The 21,557-nt window shown below is 45.1% G+C and overlaps 1 protein-coding gene across 1 annotated transcript in view; it reads right to left on the bottom strand.

Moving 5' to 3' along the window:
* The window catches only part of Insc (INSC, spindle orientation adaptor protein), a 106,328-nt gene extending 88,947 nt beyond the window's left edge, over positions 1 to 17,381 (bottom strand). The window contains exon 1 of the mRNA XM_026781469.1: positions 17,178 to 17,381. Within this exon, the coding sequence (XP_026637270.1) occupies positions 17,178 to 17,180 (3 nt within the window). The 5' untranslated portion in view covers positions 17,181 to 17,381. The remainder of the gene's footprint in view (positions 1 to 17,177) is intronic.
* Between the last annotated feature and the right edge of the window lie 4,176 nt (positions 17,382 to 21,557).

The following is a 21,557-nucleotide window of genomic DNA, read 5'->3' as shown; positions in this document are numbered from 1 at the left end:
TTTCATCTCCAGCATCCCACTGTCCTAGGTCCTTCCCATCCTCTGAGCAAAGGTTCAGATAGTTAAGGTCAATCCAACGCATCAGGAAACCAAAAAGGATTCAAGGGGACACTCTACTTCTTAGTGGTATGAAAGAAAGAGTTTAAACAAGAGGATGATAAATTCAAACCCCGATTTTACCTGATTAGCATGTGACCTTGGAAAATCACTATGCCTCTGTGACAGGGGCTCCCTTAACTATACTTATTCTAGACGCTCCCTGAGGATTAAGCACAGGCAAAGAAAGGGCTCTGACATTGTGCTAGGTGAACAAGGGAGTACCCTTCCTTAAGATCTGGAGTTGAGAAACGTGGAAGAGGCAAAAAGGGGCACATGTAGATGTAAACAGCAAAGACAAACCCTCTGTCCACCACTCACCCCCACCAAATGGCTCCCTGGATTCTTAGTCTGGGTTTTCCCTCATTGTGTTTTCCTGTGTGAGTGTCTGTTCACAACGACTTGAAGCCCTGAGTATTTCTGACTTAATTCAACTCAATGGATCAATTTAGATGCCTTAGTTCTGTGCCCAGGTCTCATAAGGGGCAGCCTTTGCTCACCTGCACTTAGCTAAGGAGACTGGCCTTCTGCAGGAAGTTGAGACTACTTACGGTAAAGTATTCCATTAGAATCAGAAGAAAAGGGTATTTCTGCTTTTGTCTAATGGGACAATCTGGGGACAGCTCATTACACAGGTGGGATTATTTAATCCGATGAGTTCAGTACAACTGACCACACGGGAGAGACAGTAAATACTGTGGAGATCACTCAGTTCAGAGGCAGTACTGAGAGACTGCTTGGGGGAGCAGGAGAGCAGGAGCATGCATCTAGGACTCTGGTCCCTCTTTCTCCAGGACCCCAGAGTACAGAGACTGGAAGCTATGGGACCATCTTGCCAACCCGCCATTCTAAGTCATTCTACATTTAGAGCTAAAACGTCTCAGAGAAGAACACTACTTCATTGGGAAAGCAGATAGAACTTTTCTAGGGACCCCATGCTTGTTTCCCATCTGCAGAATGGGACACTTGTAATATTGTAAGCATTAAGATAATCCTCAAAAAAATCCAAACATTGTTCCTTTGGTCTTTAACATATGCCCCCCCCCCACTTCCTACATCTGAGAAATACCCCTATGTTATGAAATTCCATGATATAATATGTAAACAGAAATGGCCAGGCACTTTGTATACAACCCTTTGCACAAACAAATACCAACCAGTCACACAGAACAGAAACCCATGACCTCAGCTTTATCAATTGTGTGCAGAGCTTGGATTTTGAACCTGGGAGGTTCTTCCTGGAGCCTCTGACTGCAGGAGGATCAAGTTCTCCTGTACCTGGCATGCAGGTAACACTTTGAAATAGCCCTACGATATATGTTTTATATTACAGTTTTCTTCCTTAATCGGTGAATTTGTGCAGAATGCCTAGCAGATAAAAATTGGTAGATTTTGCATGCACAGCCTGCAAATCATCCCAAAGAGTTTCACTTTCCTCGTTCTCTGTATGTTACTACCCCAGCCATTTCCCACTTTAGCTTATGAAAGAGCTCCTGGGGGTCACCACCTACCACTTACTTCTCTCCGGACTCATTCAACTCAAAGCTTTCTCAATACAACTTCCAAAGCGATCTAAACCCAAGTCAAATCACATCATCTCACTATTCATCCCAACCTCACAGCCACCACCAGTGACTTCCTACCACTACACCAAGGCTAACCCAACCAGCCCACTCCCATCTATGAAGATCTGACCCCTGACTACCACTTTAACCTTTCATCTGGCCCCTCTCTGCTATCCAGACACTCTGGCTCTTGTTCATTGTAGCACCCACATCTCCTCTTCCCAAGTACTTTCTCTTCCAGGAGAGTCTCAGATCCATCTTTCTCATCAAGTTATCCCTGTGGTCCATTAGAGCTCTGCACAAAGATTACCCCCAGGGCAAATTCCCCAGCCCACAGGGTCAAGCCCTTCAGGGTGAGAGCTCCCTTAGTGTTTCCCCTCCTCAGAACCTACCAAACTGACCCTGGCATCAGCAACTTGTATATCTCTCCCCTGAGGGTCCTGGGACAGACACAGAGGCTTTGCCTGCTCAGTGCTGCCTCCTCCATATCTGACATGCTGTCTGATACATAATGATTAATAAAGACTTGTTGACTGACTAGACGAGATCTTGTTGAAGTAACTTCAGTTTCTTCACTGATAGACAATTGGTAACCATTTCAGTGTTGCCCAAGTGTTTGGAGGGGCCATGATGGTGACATAAAAAAGATACACGTTCCTTCCATGTTCTTGCGGTCCTCACTGCCTGATCATGCCCAGGTAGGCAGCTTCCTTTCCCACACTCACATCTGTGTTTATCAAGCTCTTCCAGGTGGACAGAGGGATGAACAGTCAGGATGCGTTCATCAAAACTGCAATGACAGTTCATCAAGAGAGACCTGGAGGACATCTGGGAGCACAAGGAGGGGATAAAATGCCTCGGAGAGCTTCCTGGAGCTTGGTCCCAATACTGAAACTCCAAAGGAGAATCTGGAATTATTTAAAAAGTGGTTAGAAGGAAACTGAGGAGAACATTCCAGTGGGTACCACATCCTAAGTATCATGAGGTCAGGAAGCAGGTGTATCTGGAAGGTGGAACATTCTAGAATGTTGGAATGTAGAAAAGAGATAGCAGACTTTAGAGGAAAATACCCCCAGTGGCATAAGAACACAGGAAAACGGGTGGCCATTTTTAGCAGGGAGAGGAACAGGTAACATCTGTGGTGACCCTCAAAGGAAGGTTGGGATTTTGTCAATAAAGGAAGAGACAGTGGCATTCAGAGCCAATGGGGCAGTCTGGGCTATACCAGAAAATGTAGCAAGAATCTGGGACCCAAATGTTTCTCATGAAGCTGGAGGGAGTGTGCCATATGGTAAAGGAAATAAAAGATACAGATGTTTAAAAACATCTCTAAGTATTGATACTGTGGGTAGGAGGAGCCACTGGAGATGATGGGGTAAGGAAGTCAAGGGATTAGAATGGAGCTGCTGAGCAGTGGCTGAACTCCAGCGAGGGAGAGTAGCTCCAGGGGCTTGATTGACAGCGGGAGCTTCCAGGGAGAGCACTAGAGTCCTAGGAACACAAAGGAAAAAGAAAGAACAGAGAAAAGCTTTGGAGGTAACAATGAGTCCTCCTCAACCTCTGAACTCAGGGCCTACAAACTGGGACGAGAATGGGGGTGGTCACTGGAGCTATCCCTGAGGCACTAACTGGGTGCCTGACACCCTATAGCAATCAGATACTTCAAGGCCTATCATCCCTCAGGGAGTTGCAAGAAACCAAGCAAGCTGCCACCTGGCCCTGCCTAACAGACTAAACCTCATGAAATATAGAAAGTGCTGGCTCCCTGGAGAAAGCCCTGGTGGTCCCTCACAGCTGTCAGGCCAGGAGGCCAAGAAGCAGGCAGAAAAGACCTCCAGGCCCCACAGGGCTGTGTGATACAGAAGAGCTTCAGCAAAGCACAGAAGAGGTCCCAACCCTCTGCCTGATGAACGGGATCTAACTTCAAGACTTGACCTAAGAGGCCACAAAAATTCTATCTATGAAATTGATGTAAGATTTCCCTCTGTATGCTGTGAATGTGTTTTATTATCATTGGTAAATAAAGAAGCTGCTTTGGGCCTATGACAGGGCAGAACAGAGAAAGACGGGAATTCCGAGCAGAGATAGAGGAGAAAAGTAGATGGACTCAGAGAGATGCCATGTAGCCTCCGAAGGAGAAAGATGCCCCGGAACTTTACCAGCAGACCACAACTTCATTGTAAAATACAAAATAATAAAAATGGGTTAATTTAAGATGCAAGTTAATTAATAAGAATCCCGAGCTAATAGATCAAGTAGTGTTTTAATTAATATAGTTTCTGTGTAATTATTTTGGGTCTGGGCAGCCAAAAACAAATGAGATGTCTTTGCCTACAGGAAACTAAATCATGAACTTTTCTGGACTGAGTCTGTGGTACCCAGGAAGAAATAGGCTAGTCTTCTTAGAGGACCTTACATCAATCATACTCTTAGGATATTAGAATTTGTGGGCATCTTGGGACCAGCTCCTTACCACTTACTAACAGCAATAACCAGGAAGAGGAGAGTGGAAAATACTTAATGGCTATAAGACTGTTTTAAACACTTTACCCTTAGTCTTTAAAGTGGTTATCTTAGTTAGATTACTATGTCATCCCTGTTTCTCAGGTGAGTAACAGAAGCATGGAAGAAGTTAATGTAGACAAATGGAAAGATAAGTTCACAGGGAGAGAAACCTTCTTGCTGAAGAACACAGCTATGCCCGGGTCATGCACACATGACTTGTAAACTGCTTGTCATCCCCTGGGAAATCTCAATATGCTTTTGCCTGGGAGAGATCTGTAAAAAGATCAACCAAGGCTTACCATAGTCTGTGGTAGGAAATCAGTGAAGCATTGGTGCCCAGTTGTAAATCACGGATATCTTGGCTTGCTTTTATTATTTGTTGTGCATATCATGCTCAGGGAAGCAACACACTAAGGGAAATTCAAGGGTCCTTATTGGACACTATCTTTGTATGAACGAGGTAGAATAGGTAAGTTAGCTATAACACAGTTATAAAAACCCAGAGACAGATATTGGGGTTTGACGTGAAGGTCAGAAAAGTAAAACAGCCAGCCACTAGCTCTTACCTCTACCTCAGTCCAAAATGGCGATCCTGCCTCCAGGAATCCTCAGAATGAGACTGAGCCTGAGAGCTGTTTCTTCCCATTTTATAATCCTCTCTAGTGCTGGGATTAAAGGTGTGCACCACTACTGCCTTGTTTCTATGGCAAACTAGTGTGGCTACTGGGATTAAAGGTGTGTGTCACCACTGCCTGGTCTGTAAGACTGACTAGGGTGACTGTTTTTCTCTCTGATCTTCAGGCAAGCTTTATTTATTAAAATACAAATGAAGTATCACTACAGTTAGCTCAGTAATGTGTATGAGTCTCTAGAGAGTCGGATTCGGAGAGAAAAACATCCTGTACTAGCTAGTTTGATGTTAACTTGACACAAGCTAGAGTCATCAGAGAGGAGGGACCCTCAAATGAGAAAATGACTCCATAAGATATAGCTATAAGTCAATTTTTAAATTAGTGATCAATGGGGGAGGCCCTAGTCCATTGTAGGAGGTGTTACCCATGGGCTGGTGGTCCTGAGTTCTATAAGAAAAGCAGGCTAAGCAAGCCATGTGGAGCAAGCCAGTGAGCAGCACCCCTCAATGGTGTCTGCATCAGTTCCTGCCTCCAGGTTCCTGCTCAGCTTGAGTTCCTGACTTTTGATGCTGAACTGCTATATGGAACTGTGAGTAAAATAAACCCTTTTCTCCCTGGATTGTTTTTGGTCATGATGTTTCAATAGTAACCTCAAGACATACAACATCAAGATATCCCTGCTGGAATCCATGCACCCAGTACCTGGTTTATACAACCACTCCTCTCTAAATGGCATCACACCATCCAAGTAAACCACAATGCAGCCTCTACCAAAAGTCTTGTGTAGAATCAGAAAAGCCACTGCTACCACCATGGCATGTCTTGAAATACAGCCTCCCTGGTTCTGGGACAAACCTGTGCTTTGGAAGCTGCACAGAAAGCTATTGTCTCTGGCACCTGGTTGAGATGAATATTTTCTCTGAAGGTTGTAACTGAGAAACTGGTGGCCAGAACTCTTGAGACCTGAGGTGGACTGTTCCTTGCAAAGGAGCTCACCTGGGCTTTTGAGCCTCCCCTACCAGAGTTCTGTGGATTAAGAATATACATTCAGGGGCAGACTCCCCATGCTTATTAGTGTGTGACCTTGGACACCAGGTTTCATTTTTCTATAAGATGGGAAATATAATCAATCGAAAATGAGAATTCTATATATACCAGCTTGTATCTACATGATCAGTGGGTGTTTGATATAAAGATCATGCCATGTCTCTTCTCGTGAAAGAAGCACAGGAAGAAGTCAGAGACCATTCTGTCAACTCAACTCGAAGTATTCAAAGGCCTTTTCATCCTCAAACTTTAAATGATAACTTCTTACTTTCTAACTTTCCCTGATATAAATGTTATCCAACTTCTCAAATGTTGCATATCTTTGATTTTCAGAAGAGAAAGACCTTCCCCACTGGGCCCAGATCCCAGGGTGTTAAAATGAACCATTGCCAGGCTCCAAGCTAATGACTTACTGGTTGTAACTGCCACAAATAGACATAACTCTCAGATAAAGGCCATTAGAGAAAATTGAATAGCTTCAATGTGGCGAAAATTTGGATACATCCTATTTCATAAATCACATGCAGAGGTCTCATTCGGCAAGCTACTTCCTTTTCTGTGTCATGATGAAGACCCAACTTGAAGGGGTCTATAGACTCTTGATAAATAGGACATAAGAAGGAGAATTTACATCTTATATCCTCATGAATGGAACCTTTGCTTTTGTCTCAATCCATGAGAGGATGATAGCACAGATGTAACAACCAGGACAAGTCAGGTACCTCTGGTACCTTCCCTGGTCTTCTGCACTGGTGGTCACTAAGTAGCCTTGGGAGGGTAGAACATTGAAGTCATAGAAATGTATGAGTAATCCCACTTTAGCTCTTTGACCTTTGATCTTTTAATCTGTAAGATCAGAATAGAATCCATTCTGTGCTGTTAGACTGTACTAAGAGCATAATGCCTACACAAAACTTCAGAAGCCAATAACAACCTAAGAATCTGCTAGGACCCCAAAACCAATTAATAAGACAGTATGTGAGAAGTGTCATGGTGTCCTTCCATGTGCCAAATTTCTCACCTAGATATCAAAGATCTGCTCTCCCCAAAAAGGCTGAAAGGGAAATTGTATTATGTGCAATTGGAAAAAAGCAAAAGGAATTTGAATATAAAGAAAAATCAGTATATAGAGACTGCTGTTGTTTGAAAATTCAAGTTCCCACCTGGATATAAAAATCTAATGCCCAGTGTGAGAGCCTAGGGGGCTAAAAACTATGACAGTGAAGCCCTGCAAATGGATGAACACTATTGTATAAGAGCTCACAGAAGTGGGTTTGCTATCATGATCTTCCCGTCTTCTGCTCACACGAGGACCAGTCCTTTCTGCCCTCTGGAGGGTGCAGCATTCAGCTCTCATCTTGGAAGAAAAGCAGTGCCTCTCTAGATGCAAAGTCGTGGGTGCTTGATATTGGACTTCCTTACCTCCTGTACTGCCAGCCAATGCATTTCGGTCCATTATAATTACAGTTTTGACATTTGGAAATAGCAGCATAGGACAGAAAGCATGCTTTCAATTGAACACAAACACTGCAACATTTCTGTGCTCAGCAGCACTAGTCCTGAAGAAACAGCTACCATCCCAGCTCGCATACCATGTAGCCAAAGGATTATGGGACATTCAATGGTCAAGTCAGTCTGAATCAGAACCTTGGCTCAGCCATAAAAGTATCCTCACCAGCTCATTAGTGAAAAGAAAACATAGACAAGATTTAACCCACCCCAAGGCTTGACTCGTTCTGTATTTCTAAACAGAATAAACCAGAGTGTGAGAAAGCATAATCACTCTCAACACACTGTTGAAATTTCTGTAATGTGCATAGCTAAATAATCCTTTAAGTTTGGAAAGGGAGATGTCAGAAACACTGTCTACGTCTTCCTACTCAGGTTAACTATGTAGACCTCAAACATGAATGCCGATCTGTAGAGTGCTGCTTCAACAATACTTGTCACTATTCCTAGCACGCCACATGTCACACAGCACTTGGACGGTGTCTAAGGCACAGTAGGAGCTCAGTCAGCATGAGAGTGGGCTTGAGTGAAGTCCTATCCATTCTGTCCTATCCATTGAATCTGTCTCCAAGACATGGCCATCTCTGCTTACACACATTCATTCATAAGAGCAGCTAATATTTCCACAGCCATGCAATTCTAAGATGCAATTTATCACACCCTAACCAATGGCACCTTGACTTTGCCAGCTTTCCTTTTTATGAAGCAGCAGGGGGTCTTTCATTTTAATATATCTTAAATTCAATGAAATGGGACATATGGTACTTAACTATGTGCCAAGAACTTTTCTAAGTGTTTCAAATAAATAAACACATTTACACCCCCCAAACATCCAAAGTAATCCATCCCACTGCTGTGCCTGTTTCAGAGAAGAAGAAACAGAAAACTGTAAGTCCCTTAGCTTGTTAGCTTACATGGTTGAAAAGTTGAGTGGAGGTAAAAACACTACCTTCTACTCCAGCCCCCCTTAACATATCACTGTTTTTCAGCAACTAACTTTTAGCTGGCAACAGAGCCCTTTTAGTTAGTTAGTTAGTTAGTTAGTTAGTTAGTTAGTTAGTTAGTTAGTTAGTTAGTTAGTTAGTTCAGAGCCTCTTTCTTACACAGAAAACTAACATGTTTTTAATTCCAGTAAAATGATAGATCGGACAGTTTAAAATACTTCTCCAAGAAAATGGCTTTAAATATAAAGATATTTATAAGCATCAGTTACTACTCTTGTTTGTGTGACAAACTCCGTCAAAAAGCATCCTGAGAAATGAAAGAGTTGATTTTGGCTCATAGCTGGCTGGTGCAGCTCATCGCGGTAGAAAAACACAGCTGCAGGAGAATAAGGTGCATTGTGTTCACGGTCAGGAAGCAGGGTGATGAATGCAAGTGCGAAGCTGGCTTTCTCCGTCTTTTCATTTTAACTTAGGCCCAGAGCCCAGACCAAAGGATGGTGCTACCCACAATCAGGATGGGTCTTTGCCCTTCAGTTCAACCATTTTGGAAGCATCATCCTAGACAAGCTCAAAGGTGTGTCTCCCAGGTGATTCTAAATCCAATGAAGCTGACAGGGAACCACTTATGGTCTTAAAAATATATCACTGAGCTGGTAGGAAAAAATGGAATAAATCTGGAGAGTCCAAAGCAGGCTGAGGTATCAAAATCATCTGTGAGATTTTTGCCTCCCTTGAGTATTTGTTTCTTTTGGGTGTAGGGCAATGGAGATATGGGGCTAAAGACATGGGATTCCCGAAGGGGAAGAACCAAACACAAGCCCAGAAGAGAAGAAACTCAATGCACAGAAAAAATGAGAAACTAACCTTCTCTGCAAAGTGTCCGTCATAAAATCTGAGAATTAATCACCATGGCATGACCCTCATAGAGACTGAGGCTTGGGTTTGCATCACCTGCTAGAGGATTGATGATGGAGCTCAATTAGAAATTTCCATTCCAAGAAATAAGAGAATTCTTGGAAACAGATTCAAAAAACAAAGACTACAAATTATAGCCATGCTATTCTAAGAAAGAACCCAGAAGAATGAAAAGATATATTGGTATGCTAAATGACAGAACAAAAGGAAGCTCAGAGGACAACAGACACCTTCAAAAACGAGAAACCCAGGCTCTGAGTGAAGAATGACATAGTCTAATGAACATTTTACCACCATTGCAAGAAAGATAAGAGAGCATATGTGCAAAGTAGCATTCAAACATAATAACTTCCATATCCAAAAATAACAGTGAGTATCAAACAAAACAAATACCAAAGATGCAGACATCTTAGGAAGTTAAAAAGACCAAAGACAGAGGGGATTTTAGATATATTTAAAGGTAAGTGGATTCCATTACACAGTGGTTAGCATGCTGGAAGTAGCCAGAGAAAAACAGGCGTGGAATGAGCACAACTGCTAAGTGTCAATCACAAGACAGAAGATAACCAGAAATCACCTGGCTGGGGAGGACTGTCCTGGAGCTCTGTGTGCAGGGGAATGCACTTAGTCAGAAAGTGGATGAAGTAAGACCGTCTCAGAAAAGTAAAAGTCTCACAAGAAAGAATTGCGAAGTGCTCGGAAGAAATGGAATGTTGCATGGGAAGGTGAACAAGCAAGGAGGACTGTGCAGTCCCAGACACCACGCCTTAGGCTAGCCTAAGCATCAGACCTCAGTGCTACCTCTGCACACACACACAATCCAAGTGTCTGCTGGAGGCTATGGCTCTCCCTGAGCTGCTCTCCCTCTGACTGGGAGGGTTTTCTTTTGTAGTGGTACCAGACAACTTCATAGCCAAAGCCACTTTACCACCCAAGTTCATGGCGAGGGAGACATAACTGGCTGTGAATGAAAACTGCTCTTGAGGAAAGTCACGTGAGTACATAAAGTTTCTTCCATGGGCAGGTAGGTCTTCTGGTCAACCATCTCTGAGAGCAGACTCCTGCTCACCTTAGTCAAGGCTGAGTGGGAGAAAACAGCATCCTCTCTGCCTCAAGCCCCAGGTTTATACTAAAGATGAAGATGGATGAAATGTCCTCTTTATAGGATTTCCTTTTCCACTGGTAGAGATATGCAAATGCATAATCAAGTCAAGCACAGTAATTGGTGTAGCCTGAGTTCAATGAGAGGCCCAGCTTTCTCTTGCCGTGGGTGAGCACTCTCTATGCAGACATCCTGGCGGGAATGGAGATGCTCTAAAAAAACGTCTTGCTCCTCCCTTTGCCTATCAGACTATTGAAACAACTGTCTCCAGAAAATTGAAATTCTCCCCAAGAGCTGGATGAAGGAAGAGCTGACATCTGGTGCTGGCCTGGAGTGTTTGTCTCCAGAAAGAACGTACCCGATGACGACAACTCGCCTTTCCGTCTTACAGGAGAGGCTGGAATGAGACAATGGAAACAGGCAGGACAACACCTTGACCAGGACTAGTTAGTGATGCATCCTCTTACCTTCAAATAATCTAAACTTTATATCAGGTCCCTGAAGACAAACTTGGGAGGTCACTGGCCCTCTTTATGTGTCCCTCTTCCCATATGACCATACTGGATAATCTCCTTTCCAGAAACCAGATCCCAGTCTTCTTCCTATAGCTTACTCTTCCCCAAACCCAGGCCACGCTATGGTCTATGTTCAAAGATGGCTTCAAGTGACAAAAGACATCTGAAATTCATCTGAATGATGAATGCTCATTTCTCCTGCTGACTGTAATAGCCACTGACACCCTAATCATTGTATACCCATCTACTGTACCTCTAGGGCACAGCATCCCTCTGCCTATACTCCCAGGCTTCTCACCCAAGGCTGTTACAGTCTTGCTGGTCCCCAGCCCCAGCCCACCTTGCCTATGCTAATATCTGTCTCATTCTCTCCAAACACAATTCTCACTGTAAAGCCCTACTGGAAACCTGCTGCACTCCGTCAGACCCATGTCTCCACGCACATCTAAGTTCTGTATACCCCTTACAGATGTCAGCCCCTGACCCCAGCTCTCCTTACATCTTTTAGGACTACCATCCTGTACCCCTGTAGGTCCCCGCCCCACGAACGCTGACCTATTCTCCTCACAATTTCTCCTAGAGAAAGCAGGCTAGTCCTGAGGAGATTTAAACAAGGCCATCGCTTGAATCTTCCTCTGGCCTCCATGACAGGGCTACTGCAACACTGCAGTGTTGGCTCCGTTTATGCTGGATTCGCTGAGAACGTTTGACTTCCTAACTGTCCAGTGACCTCTTAGTACACTTTGTCTCCCTGTTAGAGCCAAAGTCCACAAAGATATGCCCACAACGGCTAGTATCCTGCATGGGGTTTCATGTGTTAGCAACAACCAGGCCTGGAGCTGGAGTGATGGCTTAGTCATTAATAGCACTTGCTGGTCCTCCAGAGGACCTGTTTGAGTCCCAGCATCCACATTAGGCAGCTTACAACTGCCTGTAACTGCATCTCCAGGGGATTTGACATTGCTGGGCTCCTCTAGCATCTGCGCTCGCATGCACATATCCACACACCGACATACACCTTACAAATAACTAAAATAAATAAAAATTAAAATTAGAAAATCCATGAGGCATAATGGAAAGATCCTATGGAACAGAAGGAATAGATGGTCAGTTATGACCACCCTCTGTCCCTTGAGTTAACAGAAGAAGCTTTAAGTTCTCTCTCTTCTCTTTTATCCCCTTCTGCAATCTGTTCTCTTTATTGCTACCAAAGCATGACCACACTCAACCCTTCCAATGTCACTCCTAGCATTCTGATTGCCGTATGAATAAGGTGCAGGAACCCTCTGGATCTGGCTGCCATGATTGCACTGACCTCACCTCCCTTGGACTCTGTTCTCACTTCATCCAGTCATACTGACCTTCCTCACACATGCCTCCAGGCCTTCGCCCTTCTCTCCACAATGCTCTCAGAGCTTGCGCCTTTTCCTCCTCCAGGCCTCTGCTTGATCTTAACCAAAAGGCAGAGACGATGCTGGCCTCTGCTTCACCAGTGCTTAACCACACCCTTCCCACTCTTGGAGCTCCTTCGCCATCTCTTACAGCTCCACATAGTGCTGAGAACTGTGTCTGCACCCTGCATGTGACCTGTTGACTGTCCTCCCAAACCAAAAAGCAAATCCTGCAAGGAACTGACATTGGCCCGTCGTGCTTCTCGGGTGTCTAGAGCAATGCACAACCCATAGCAGATGCTAAGTAGATGCTTGAACAGATGCGAGAGTGAGCAAGTGTGTAAATGAGTCTGTAACTTAGCCCCTTGGCGCCCTGGGCACTGGTCCAAGATGCTGCTATCTGATGGGGCTGCCATTGTCCTCTCCTGCTCAGTCCCAATCCTGTCTGCTGCAGCAGATGGACAGCACACATTTGGGGAGTTTCGTAAATGACAGTCCCCAGAAAACCGGAAGGACAGCAGCATCTGTAGAGGCGGGGCCAGGGCTACCTACCACTGCCTTATTTCTAAATGCCATATTTTAAAGCTTGTTCTCCCTACACCTCCAGCCTCTCTAATTCCACAGAAGTAAAGGACAATCAAAGTAGAAAATTAAAACTAAAAAACAGCTCCAGAGGGAGCAGTTTGCCCTTCTCTTTGGGTCGGAGCCCTGACCTCCTCTGCAGAGTCCGACAACCACTTCACATCAACTGGCTACTAGGTTGAGGAGCCAGTGCCTAAGTTATCATGGAAGGGAGGTCAGGAAAGTGGAGAACAAGAAGGGAGTCAGGGAAGGGAAGCAATAAAAGAGAGTTGGTCAGCAGGAAAAAAGCAGACAGAGAAAGAGAAAAAACTGCCACGCTAATCAACAGTAGCCAGTCAGCATGGAGCTGACCCCTCTTGTCTCCTTACCTGGGCCTCTGGGCTCTGAGGACAATGGATTAAAATAGTTCAAGAGAGAAGGAGATCCTCAGCTTCCAGCGTGGCTTATAAATCCAACATCAACTCTTGTTTGTCGATGGATGGGTAGGTGGTGAATGTGTGGGTAGGGGAGATTGGTGGATGACGGGAGAGTGAGGAGTGCAGGAATGGATGAGCCAGGGGGACCACGCAGCCTATTCTATGCTTGACTTCTCTACAAGGGGGACTGGCTGGGTCTGTGAGCCCAGTTTCCTGTATTCCCTTCAGGCTTATGCCCAGCCGAGTTGCATGTTGGCAGCTGCTGATCATATAATCATTCAGGAGACTGGCCTGCTCCAGGGAGCCTTTCTGTGACAGTAATGATATTTCCCCAACACATAATATATGGGCTCCACAAACCAGGGTGGGGAAAACAAAGAAGCCCAAGCTCAGGGATAGCACTGGAGGTCAGCTGCCTTCTCAAGAGCACCCCTTGGGGTTATACGGGAATATGATGCTACCTGATCAGCATTTCCACAAATCTCCTAGGGGACAGTCCAAGTCATTAAGATGGTACACGTTCCAAGATGAATGATTTATCTGTATCTTCAAATAAAGTTCTCACTTAAATGTTCTTTATGTTAAATCGTGCCATCATCTTTTTGGTTGCTCAGTAACACTTCATCCACCCACCAGCTTGCTCATTTATCCATCTATCCATTCACTCAACATGTCCCTGTGGCGTGTGTCGGCTGTATTCTGCTACCAACTAGGATAAAGCAAACTGCAAAAGGGAAATGTCCCAGACAGCACAGAGCCATAAAATAAAACAAGATAATAAAAAAAATGTATTAATTATTACAGCAGAAAGGGAGATCCATACTGTGATGAGGTCTTAAAGGAGGCACGATGTGTTTTAAAAACTCTATAAAATGGGATTTGATCTAGTCAGGGAGGTCATGGAAACTGAGGGATAGGTAGACATTTGGCAGGTGAGGAGAGGAAGGAAGAGAATTCTAGACAGCAGAGCAACTTTTGCAAAGGTCTATGGCAGCAGGGATAAAAGAACAAGCCTGGGAGAGGATCACTGAGACAAAGAGGGAGGGGAGTACTGTGGTGTGGGAAGATGTGTGCAGGGCCAGACAAATGAGACCTCATCAGCTTGCTTGAGTATTTGATCTTTATCTCAAGATCAGTTGGAAGCTACTGAAGTGTTTTAAAGTAGAGAAATGGCAAAAGCAGAATTGTTCTGAAGTCCCCTTTGGCTGCTCTGTGAAGATGTACTGGAGGGCAGCAGGTATGGACACATTGTCACTCGGGTCTTTAGAGTGGTACCTTGAACTAGAGGATGCTGGTGATGATGGAGACAAGTGATGGATTTAAGGGATACACACTCATGTGACCAGGCATGAGGGTGGCTGATTCAGGCTTGGAACAAAGAGATGAGGAAGAGGATGGTTTCATCTCTCTATCTTAGAGTTAGTGAGGTTGATGGCTCCATCTCTCTGGTTTAGAGATGATGAGGATGGTGGCTTCATCTCCATGTCTTAGAGATGATGAGGAGGATGATCTCTCGTTTTTGCAGCTGTAGAGATGAGTGAGATCTGAAACACCTGGTGAGGATCAGGTACTCCCAAGATTGACAGGGCAGGAAGAAATGGACAGGCATTCCATAATGAATGTATTGAGTTTGACAGGCCTTGGACACGTCAACCTGGGAGACTCCTTGACTGCCTCTCTGTTATTTTCTGTTTTCAACAGTTACTGTGTAGTATTGACTCCACTGTGTCTCCGTATTGACTCAGCTCAGATCTCTGTGATTATTCCCTGTGTAGTTAAAGCAATATCCTGGCTCTTTCCTCTCTAACTTTTCCCCTTCACGCACAAGTCTTTTTAAATAGTATCTCCTGAAAGAGGCCTTTACTGAACCACCCTCACCCTAACATGCCCATACCCTGTTACTCTCTACATTAGGCTAACGGATTATTTCTTCTACGAAAACACAGCATCTATCATCTTGGTTTACTGTGAAAGGAAATAGACATACATGTCTTAGCTCTGCCAAGAGACCATATACACCAATAACAAGGGCATGGGTTGCCCACAATTGGGTTTCTAAATGTCATTACCCCATAAAAGAAGCCTGGGATCCTCAAACAAATGTCTAATTCCAAGCTGGAATAAAGAAGAATCAAAATAAACCCTAACTTCTTGCTACTTCAGATAATAAGGAAGCACTCAGAGAATCATGGAAACTAATTGAAGAGAAACAGAAGCCAGTTTACAACAGCTTCCCACTAACTGAATCTGAGATTGTGTGACTATCAGAACTAAAATAAACAAAACACTTGGTTCATCTGATGAATTAAAAATTTATGAGACCCCCCCATTAAAGAAGAAAGGGATGAATGGAGGGAGGGAGAAAATGAGTACTCTTTCATATAAGAGAATAACAAAAAAATAAATATAAAATGAATAATGAATTCAAAATTATGACTGATATATCACTGTAAGTTTTATGACAAATATAGTCTGTCTATATTCTCAATATATATATTTTCTCTGTCTGTATTCTCAAAGTATCTTTCTACAAGTCACTTGTTAACTTAGATGAAAACAGCAATTTCACTGTGGAAAACTGATAGACATCACCAGAAGTGAGCAAGGACAACCTCCATCACCAGAAGTCAAGGGCTTGCTGAACTGAAGACTCAAGAGAACACAGTTGCCTGCCTAGATCATACAAACTTTAGCTGTGCCACCACCAAACACCCAACATGGAGGATACTCAATGCAATAGCCACCTGCACTGTTCAAAACAAAGGGGGCAAGGGGAATAACGCAGAGGAGACAAAGAAGACACAAGAGTTAGAAGGAAGACGGTAAAGCCACGAAGATGGTATCAGGGCTGTAATAGATGATCTTCTTTGTCAGCTTGTCTGAAACTGAAATCAGTCAGAAGACACGCTTCTGGGTATGTCTGTGAGGATGTTTCCCAAGAGATTTAACTGAATAATGAAGACACACAACCCTAAATACAAGGGGGGGATCAGGAAGCCAGATGAGAACAAGCACCCCACTTTCTCTGCCACTACACTTACGTCTTCATCATCCCGATAAGCTACATCTCCTCAGATCATGGACCAAAAAAGCCCCCTTTTGTTCCTTAGGCTGCTTTTGTCAGGGCTGCCACAGCTACAAGAAAGATGAGTAACACAGCACAGCCTGCCCTAAGGCAGAAGACTGTTCTTCTCTAGACACACACTGAAGGATTTAGGGATAAAGAGGGAATGTGTCTCTAATTCATTCTGAGATTGGTCAGAAATATAAAAAATTGGTTTGCATTCACACTCTTAATAAAAATAAAAATATAATGTATTTATAACCATGAGAAGGGTGTATTTTCTCGTTACTGGAGAGAACAGAAAGCAGAATGGATTTTTAAAAAGATATACAATCACCTGAAAACTGGATGAAGAGAAATTTCTCATCTGGTCTTGCAAATTTTAATTAAGTTTAATATAAGATTAAAATTCAAAGTGACAGTGGGGCGGTGGTGACGCACGCCTTTAATCCCAGCACTCAGGAGGCAGAGGCAGGCGGATCTCTGTGAGTTCGAGGCCAACCTGGTCCACAAGAGCTAGTTCCAGGACAGGCACCAAAGCTACAGAAAAACCCTGTCTCGAAAACCAAAACAAAAAAAAATTCAAAGTGGCATAAAATAGTAAGCAGCTAATAAACATTTACTTAACGAATGAGTGGACTCCCGTTGCTCTATAACCTCTCTATTGAAAATGTCCAGTGCCCTGCCTGTCAATATGTGAGAACTATCTGGATAACGGAGCATAGCATCACGGCCCAGTACCCTTTCCAGGCTCTTTGCAGAGTCTCCTGTCTCATTTCCATCACTACTGAACCACACCGCAGGCTCCAGTCACGGTAACTGAGAGTCCCCAAATCACACACTAAGAAAATCTTCGTGGGGTCTAGAGAGATGACTCAGTGGATACGCACTTACCATGCAGGCATGAGGACCAGGGAATGGACCTCCAGTACCACGTGAAAGCCAGATGGGCACAGCAGTCCACTTGGAGAGAGAGCACTAATTTAGCTCCTGAGCACAAGCCTGTCCTCCTCTTCACTTTCTGGAATTGATGATGTTTGAAGATGCAGAGAATGAGTGTCCATCTCTGGAAAGGCCTCTCTGATGTGCACATTTGGAGAGGACCCGGCCCGAATGGGCCATATCTAGCAACAGACGGGCCTCTGTGTATGTACGTCTATCTTGTCACATGGTCAGATGATGACTTGGGGACTAGGGTGTTCCTTTGTCTCTTTACCACAGGCTTTGCCTGGGTCCAGAGAAATGGGTTCACCTATATATCAGCCATGAATTAGCAACTCAGTACTAACTGAACGTCTAGATTTTTCCCTGGGTTCTTCTTCATCGTCCTCAAAATGTACAGAGGGCTGAGGGAAAGGAGCTTGGCTCTCATTTGACACAGAAGGAAGAAGGATCAGGGAAGGTAAGACAACACAGCATTCTCAGAGGCTGAGATCTGGTGCTCACCTCTCTTGCGGTCTAGTGTTCTTTCGTGAAGGCAGATGGGACAGGAAGCAGGGAGATCATCTTTCAGGGTTTGTTCTTTCTATGACAAATGCTTGGTTCCTGATTACCCCCTGCTTCTATCATCACCGCTGAAATAAGGCACACCCATTTTACAGGCCAGCAAATTGAGATTAGACATCGGATCTTACTTTCTGCCTGCAAAGCTTATGGGCTTTTCCTCTTGCACTGCCAGTGTGCACAGCACAACTCTGACTCCATCAGGATGAACGACCCGGATGTAACACTCTGTCCCACAACAGCTCACAGGCTCACAATGCAGCTCACACTCTCAGACCACAGGCCACACTTCCCAGGGTTTCCAAACCGAGATGTTTGGTTTGTAAGACTAGCTTTCCATCTCTCCCATGCAAACTGAACACCATCCGCAATTACTCAGCCAAACTGCTGACGCCCACAGACACTGCATCACGCCTGGCAGAATCCTGTCTGCCCAGAGACAACCTCAGGGGATCTGGGACACCCCAGAGCTTGGCACTGGGGGTACTTAGAGCTGGAGGAGGGGAGTTTGGATTGACAAGATCCTGGAGCTTTGGTGGGGACTATATCCCAACAACAGAGATTGCTCTGGGGAAGAATAAAACCACAGAAGCCCAGTGTTCCCTACCCCATGATATTGGCTGGGAGACCTGAACCTGGCCCATGAGGCCTTCCCTCACCTTGTACTCCCGTGTCCCAGAGAGTGACTACCACTATCTTAGGTTGGGAAGGCCAGGGATGCCACTCAGCCATGAAGCTGGCAATATTCACTTCCTAGTTCGAGACAGCGACAAGCCCTTAGAGCCACCCCTAGTTTACCTGAAGGGGTAGTTTTCCTGCTTTCGGGTTTCCAGGGAGAGTTGCCTGTCCTACTCAGTGGCCAGCATCCATCCACTGGAGACTCCAGTGGGCAGACCTGGCAAAGGAGTACGGCAGGCTCTGACCTGGGACTTATTGGACCTAGCTATGCTTCCGTTCCCTTGTGTCTACACTGCAAGTGCCCATTTCAGAAGGGGTCTTAGAGGTTTCATGAAACAAAAGATTTAAAGAGCTCAAAACAGAGAACTGGCTTTTACTAGATATTAAGTGTGGGAAACTGTGAGTGGCCTTCCTGCTTCACATTCTGGCATCCCACATCATGTTCTCTTGCTGGTTTGAAGCTTGCTTACCAGGTCAAGTTTCAGTGTCTGGAAGCCAACAGAGCATAACCAGAATGAATACTCGGCAGAGGTACAGTCTCCTCTTTGAAATCACATTGGTCCAGAAAAGACCTAAACCGCTAAACCTTACCCAGTAGCAGGCCCAGGGTATTTCCTCTTTCGCCTCTGCGGTCAAATGCTTCTCACACAGTTAGCCTTGAGCATGGGCAGGGGCCACCATCTCAGTTGATTTAGCGCTCATGGAGTAGCAGACACTCACACGGGACTGCAAAGGTCATCACCAAGCACCTCAACCTCTGCTCTGTGCAAGCGTGGCCTCCGGTGTGGGATTTTCCCCAAAAGCAGCAACCTCTACAAGGAAAATAATCTTCCAGAAGGAATTAAATCTTTCACAAGCCTTGTGATAGCTTGAGCCCTGCCCTGGGTCTCTACCAGTAACAAATGGCTTTCTGTCTATCTGGCAGACTTGAGACCCCCTTCTGGAGAAAGAGATGGGGGCTGAACACCATCCTATGGCCTTCAGACTGAGGGGAGGAGACAAGATAACCCTTCATGGGCCCCTGCATGCTCTGAACTCCGACATTCTTCATCCCAACCTCTGTCTCCACAAGGCCTCAATCAAGTGGAGGGAAGCAGGGCTCAGACCCAAGAAACACAGACCTCCCTAGCAAAGCCCTAGGCAAGGCAGGGTCAGATGAGGAAGGGGCAGTCGTGGGGCCATGGCCAGGTTTAGGGCAAGGATCAAACCCCTTTGGGCACCCAGACACTAGGGCTTTTGAGACACAGAGGGGCTGAAGCCCTCAGAGCAGGGGTGTTGATCAATGCCCCAATTCATTCTAGACAATCCCCATTGTCTGAACCAGCACAGAGATAGCCATTCTCTCCACCAGCCACTAGGAAGAAAAGCCCTAAGACATGGTCACCAATCAGAGCTCAAGCATGGAAGTCACAACTAAGACATATAAATTAAAAATCAGATGACAGATCTCCAAAGGGGTTGAAAAAAAAAAGAAAGAGTATGTCCAAATAATGTGGTTTCAATCTTCAGAGACTAACAGAATTATTGATTGGTGGTTATTCTTTTATTATTAATATTATTATCATTATACTTATTCTCGTTTCTTCTATAAAGTATAAGGAAATTTACATCTAAAGATGTAGTCTCTGCAGTTGTTAAAGTAGAAACCAGAGCTCAAGTGATAACTGTTTCTAACTTAGCAGAATGGAGCGGTATGCTGTCCCCGGGGGTTCCTAGAAGTCAGAGTGAGAAGGGAACCATGAAAGGAAAATACTTCCTTCTCTCGGCAGAAAGCCTGCTAAGCTAGCCACAGCCAGCCTTTGTTTATGCTTCTCTCAGGGTTGGATCTAGGATCAGACCAAAGGAAAAGTAGACCTAGTGGACTCTGGAAATGGTTAAGCCGGGATCCTTTCGTGAGACTGAAAGGGCAGCATTTAGGCCAAATCACAAACTCAAAGCCTTCCCCAACTTCACAACCAAAGAAGCACATTGAGTTTGGACACAGAACAGAAGCCTACAGAGAAGAGAATGGCCAGGGCAGGAGGACTCAAGACGTCATAATGAAGTAATAACCGTAAATGTAAGTACCAGCCCCTGGCATTTGGGGGCATTCGGTGTTCCAAGCACTGTTACTGGTCTCCCAATAGTCTCCATGTAGCTGCTGAAGGAGAGGGAGGGGTGTTGAAAGGGCTATCTCCCCAGCAGCTGCAGGCAGAGGGACTCAAACCCAGGAACAGAAAGAATGGGTCCAGGTCCATTCGCCACCCCATGCCCTGCCCAGCCCCACAGTCTCTCTGCACCTCTGCAGCTGAATGCGCCTGAATCATGAACTTGAGTCTGGGGCAAGCTACAGGTGCCAAGGTTCACGCACACCCTTGTCTAGCCCATCTCACCTGGTAAAATGGGCCTTCTCCCCTCTAAAGGAGCAACTGCTGTGTTTCCAACCTGGACCTTAAGGCCAAAGGATGCTGTTCTGTGGCTCGGCTCCGTGGACAGCCCTAGTGCAGATGAGATGAGATACCCAATGGTTCATGTCACCTCCTGCCTTAACCCCCAGAAAAAAACCCTCAATTCAAAGTATTCTCCTACTCAGTTCAGGTTTCTGAACCCATTTTTTATAGATTCCCAATGAAGGGTACAGGAAGTAAACTGGGCTAGAGGTAGATGCCAGGGTCAATTCAAGGCTGTGGGATTTTGCTTACGCATTTACAACATGAATGCACGCTGCATACAAGCCATTTGCCATGGGTGTGCAGTCTGTGTGCAGTGTGGCTGCACTTGGTGTACATGAATGAGTGTCCCCTGTCCCCCATTCCCGACCCTGGCCTCTTCTCCTGGTGATGAAAGTGGAGTTCCCATCCTGGCCCCATTGTGTTCATCACAATTTCACTCGCTCTCATATCGGATGAGAGCTTTAAACTCCAGTGTGGGCCAAAGCCCTGAGAAACCAAAGCTGCCTGACCTGCAAGAAAGTCACCCAGCTTGAGGACAACAGCTGGGGACAAATCAGGTCACCCTAGAAAGTGTGAGTTCTGGTGTCTATTGCTCCTTATTCACCTCTGCCTCCTGAGCTGTCTCCCACCCTCATCCGTCACCCTCACTGGCAGGTTCCCT

The sequence above is a fragment of the Microtus ochrogaster genome, chromosome 8 (assembly GCF_000317375.1).
Source record: "Microtus ochrogaster isolate Prairie Vole_2 chromosome 8, MicOch1.0, whole genome shotgun sequence".
NCBI classification, from domain to species: Eukaryota; Metazoa; Chordata; class Mammalia; order Rodentia; family Cricetidae; genus Microtus; species Microtus ochrogaster.
The sequence above is the reverse complement of the archived record's forward strand: the minus strand, read 5'-3'. Positions and strand labels throughout refer to the sequence as shown.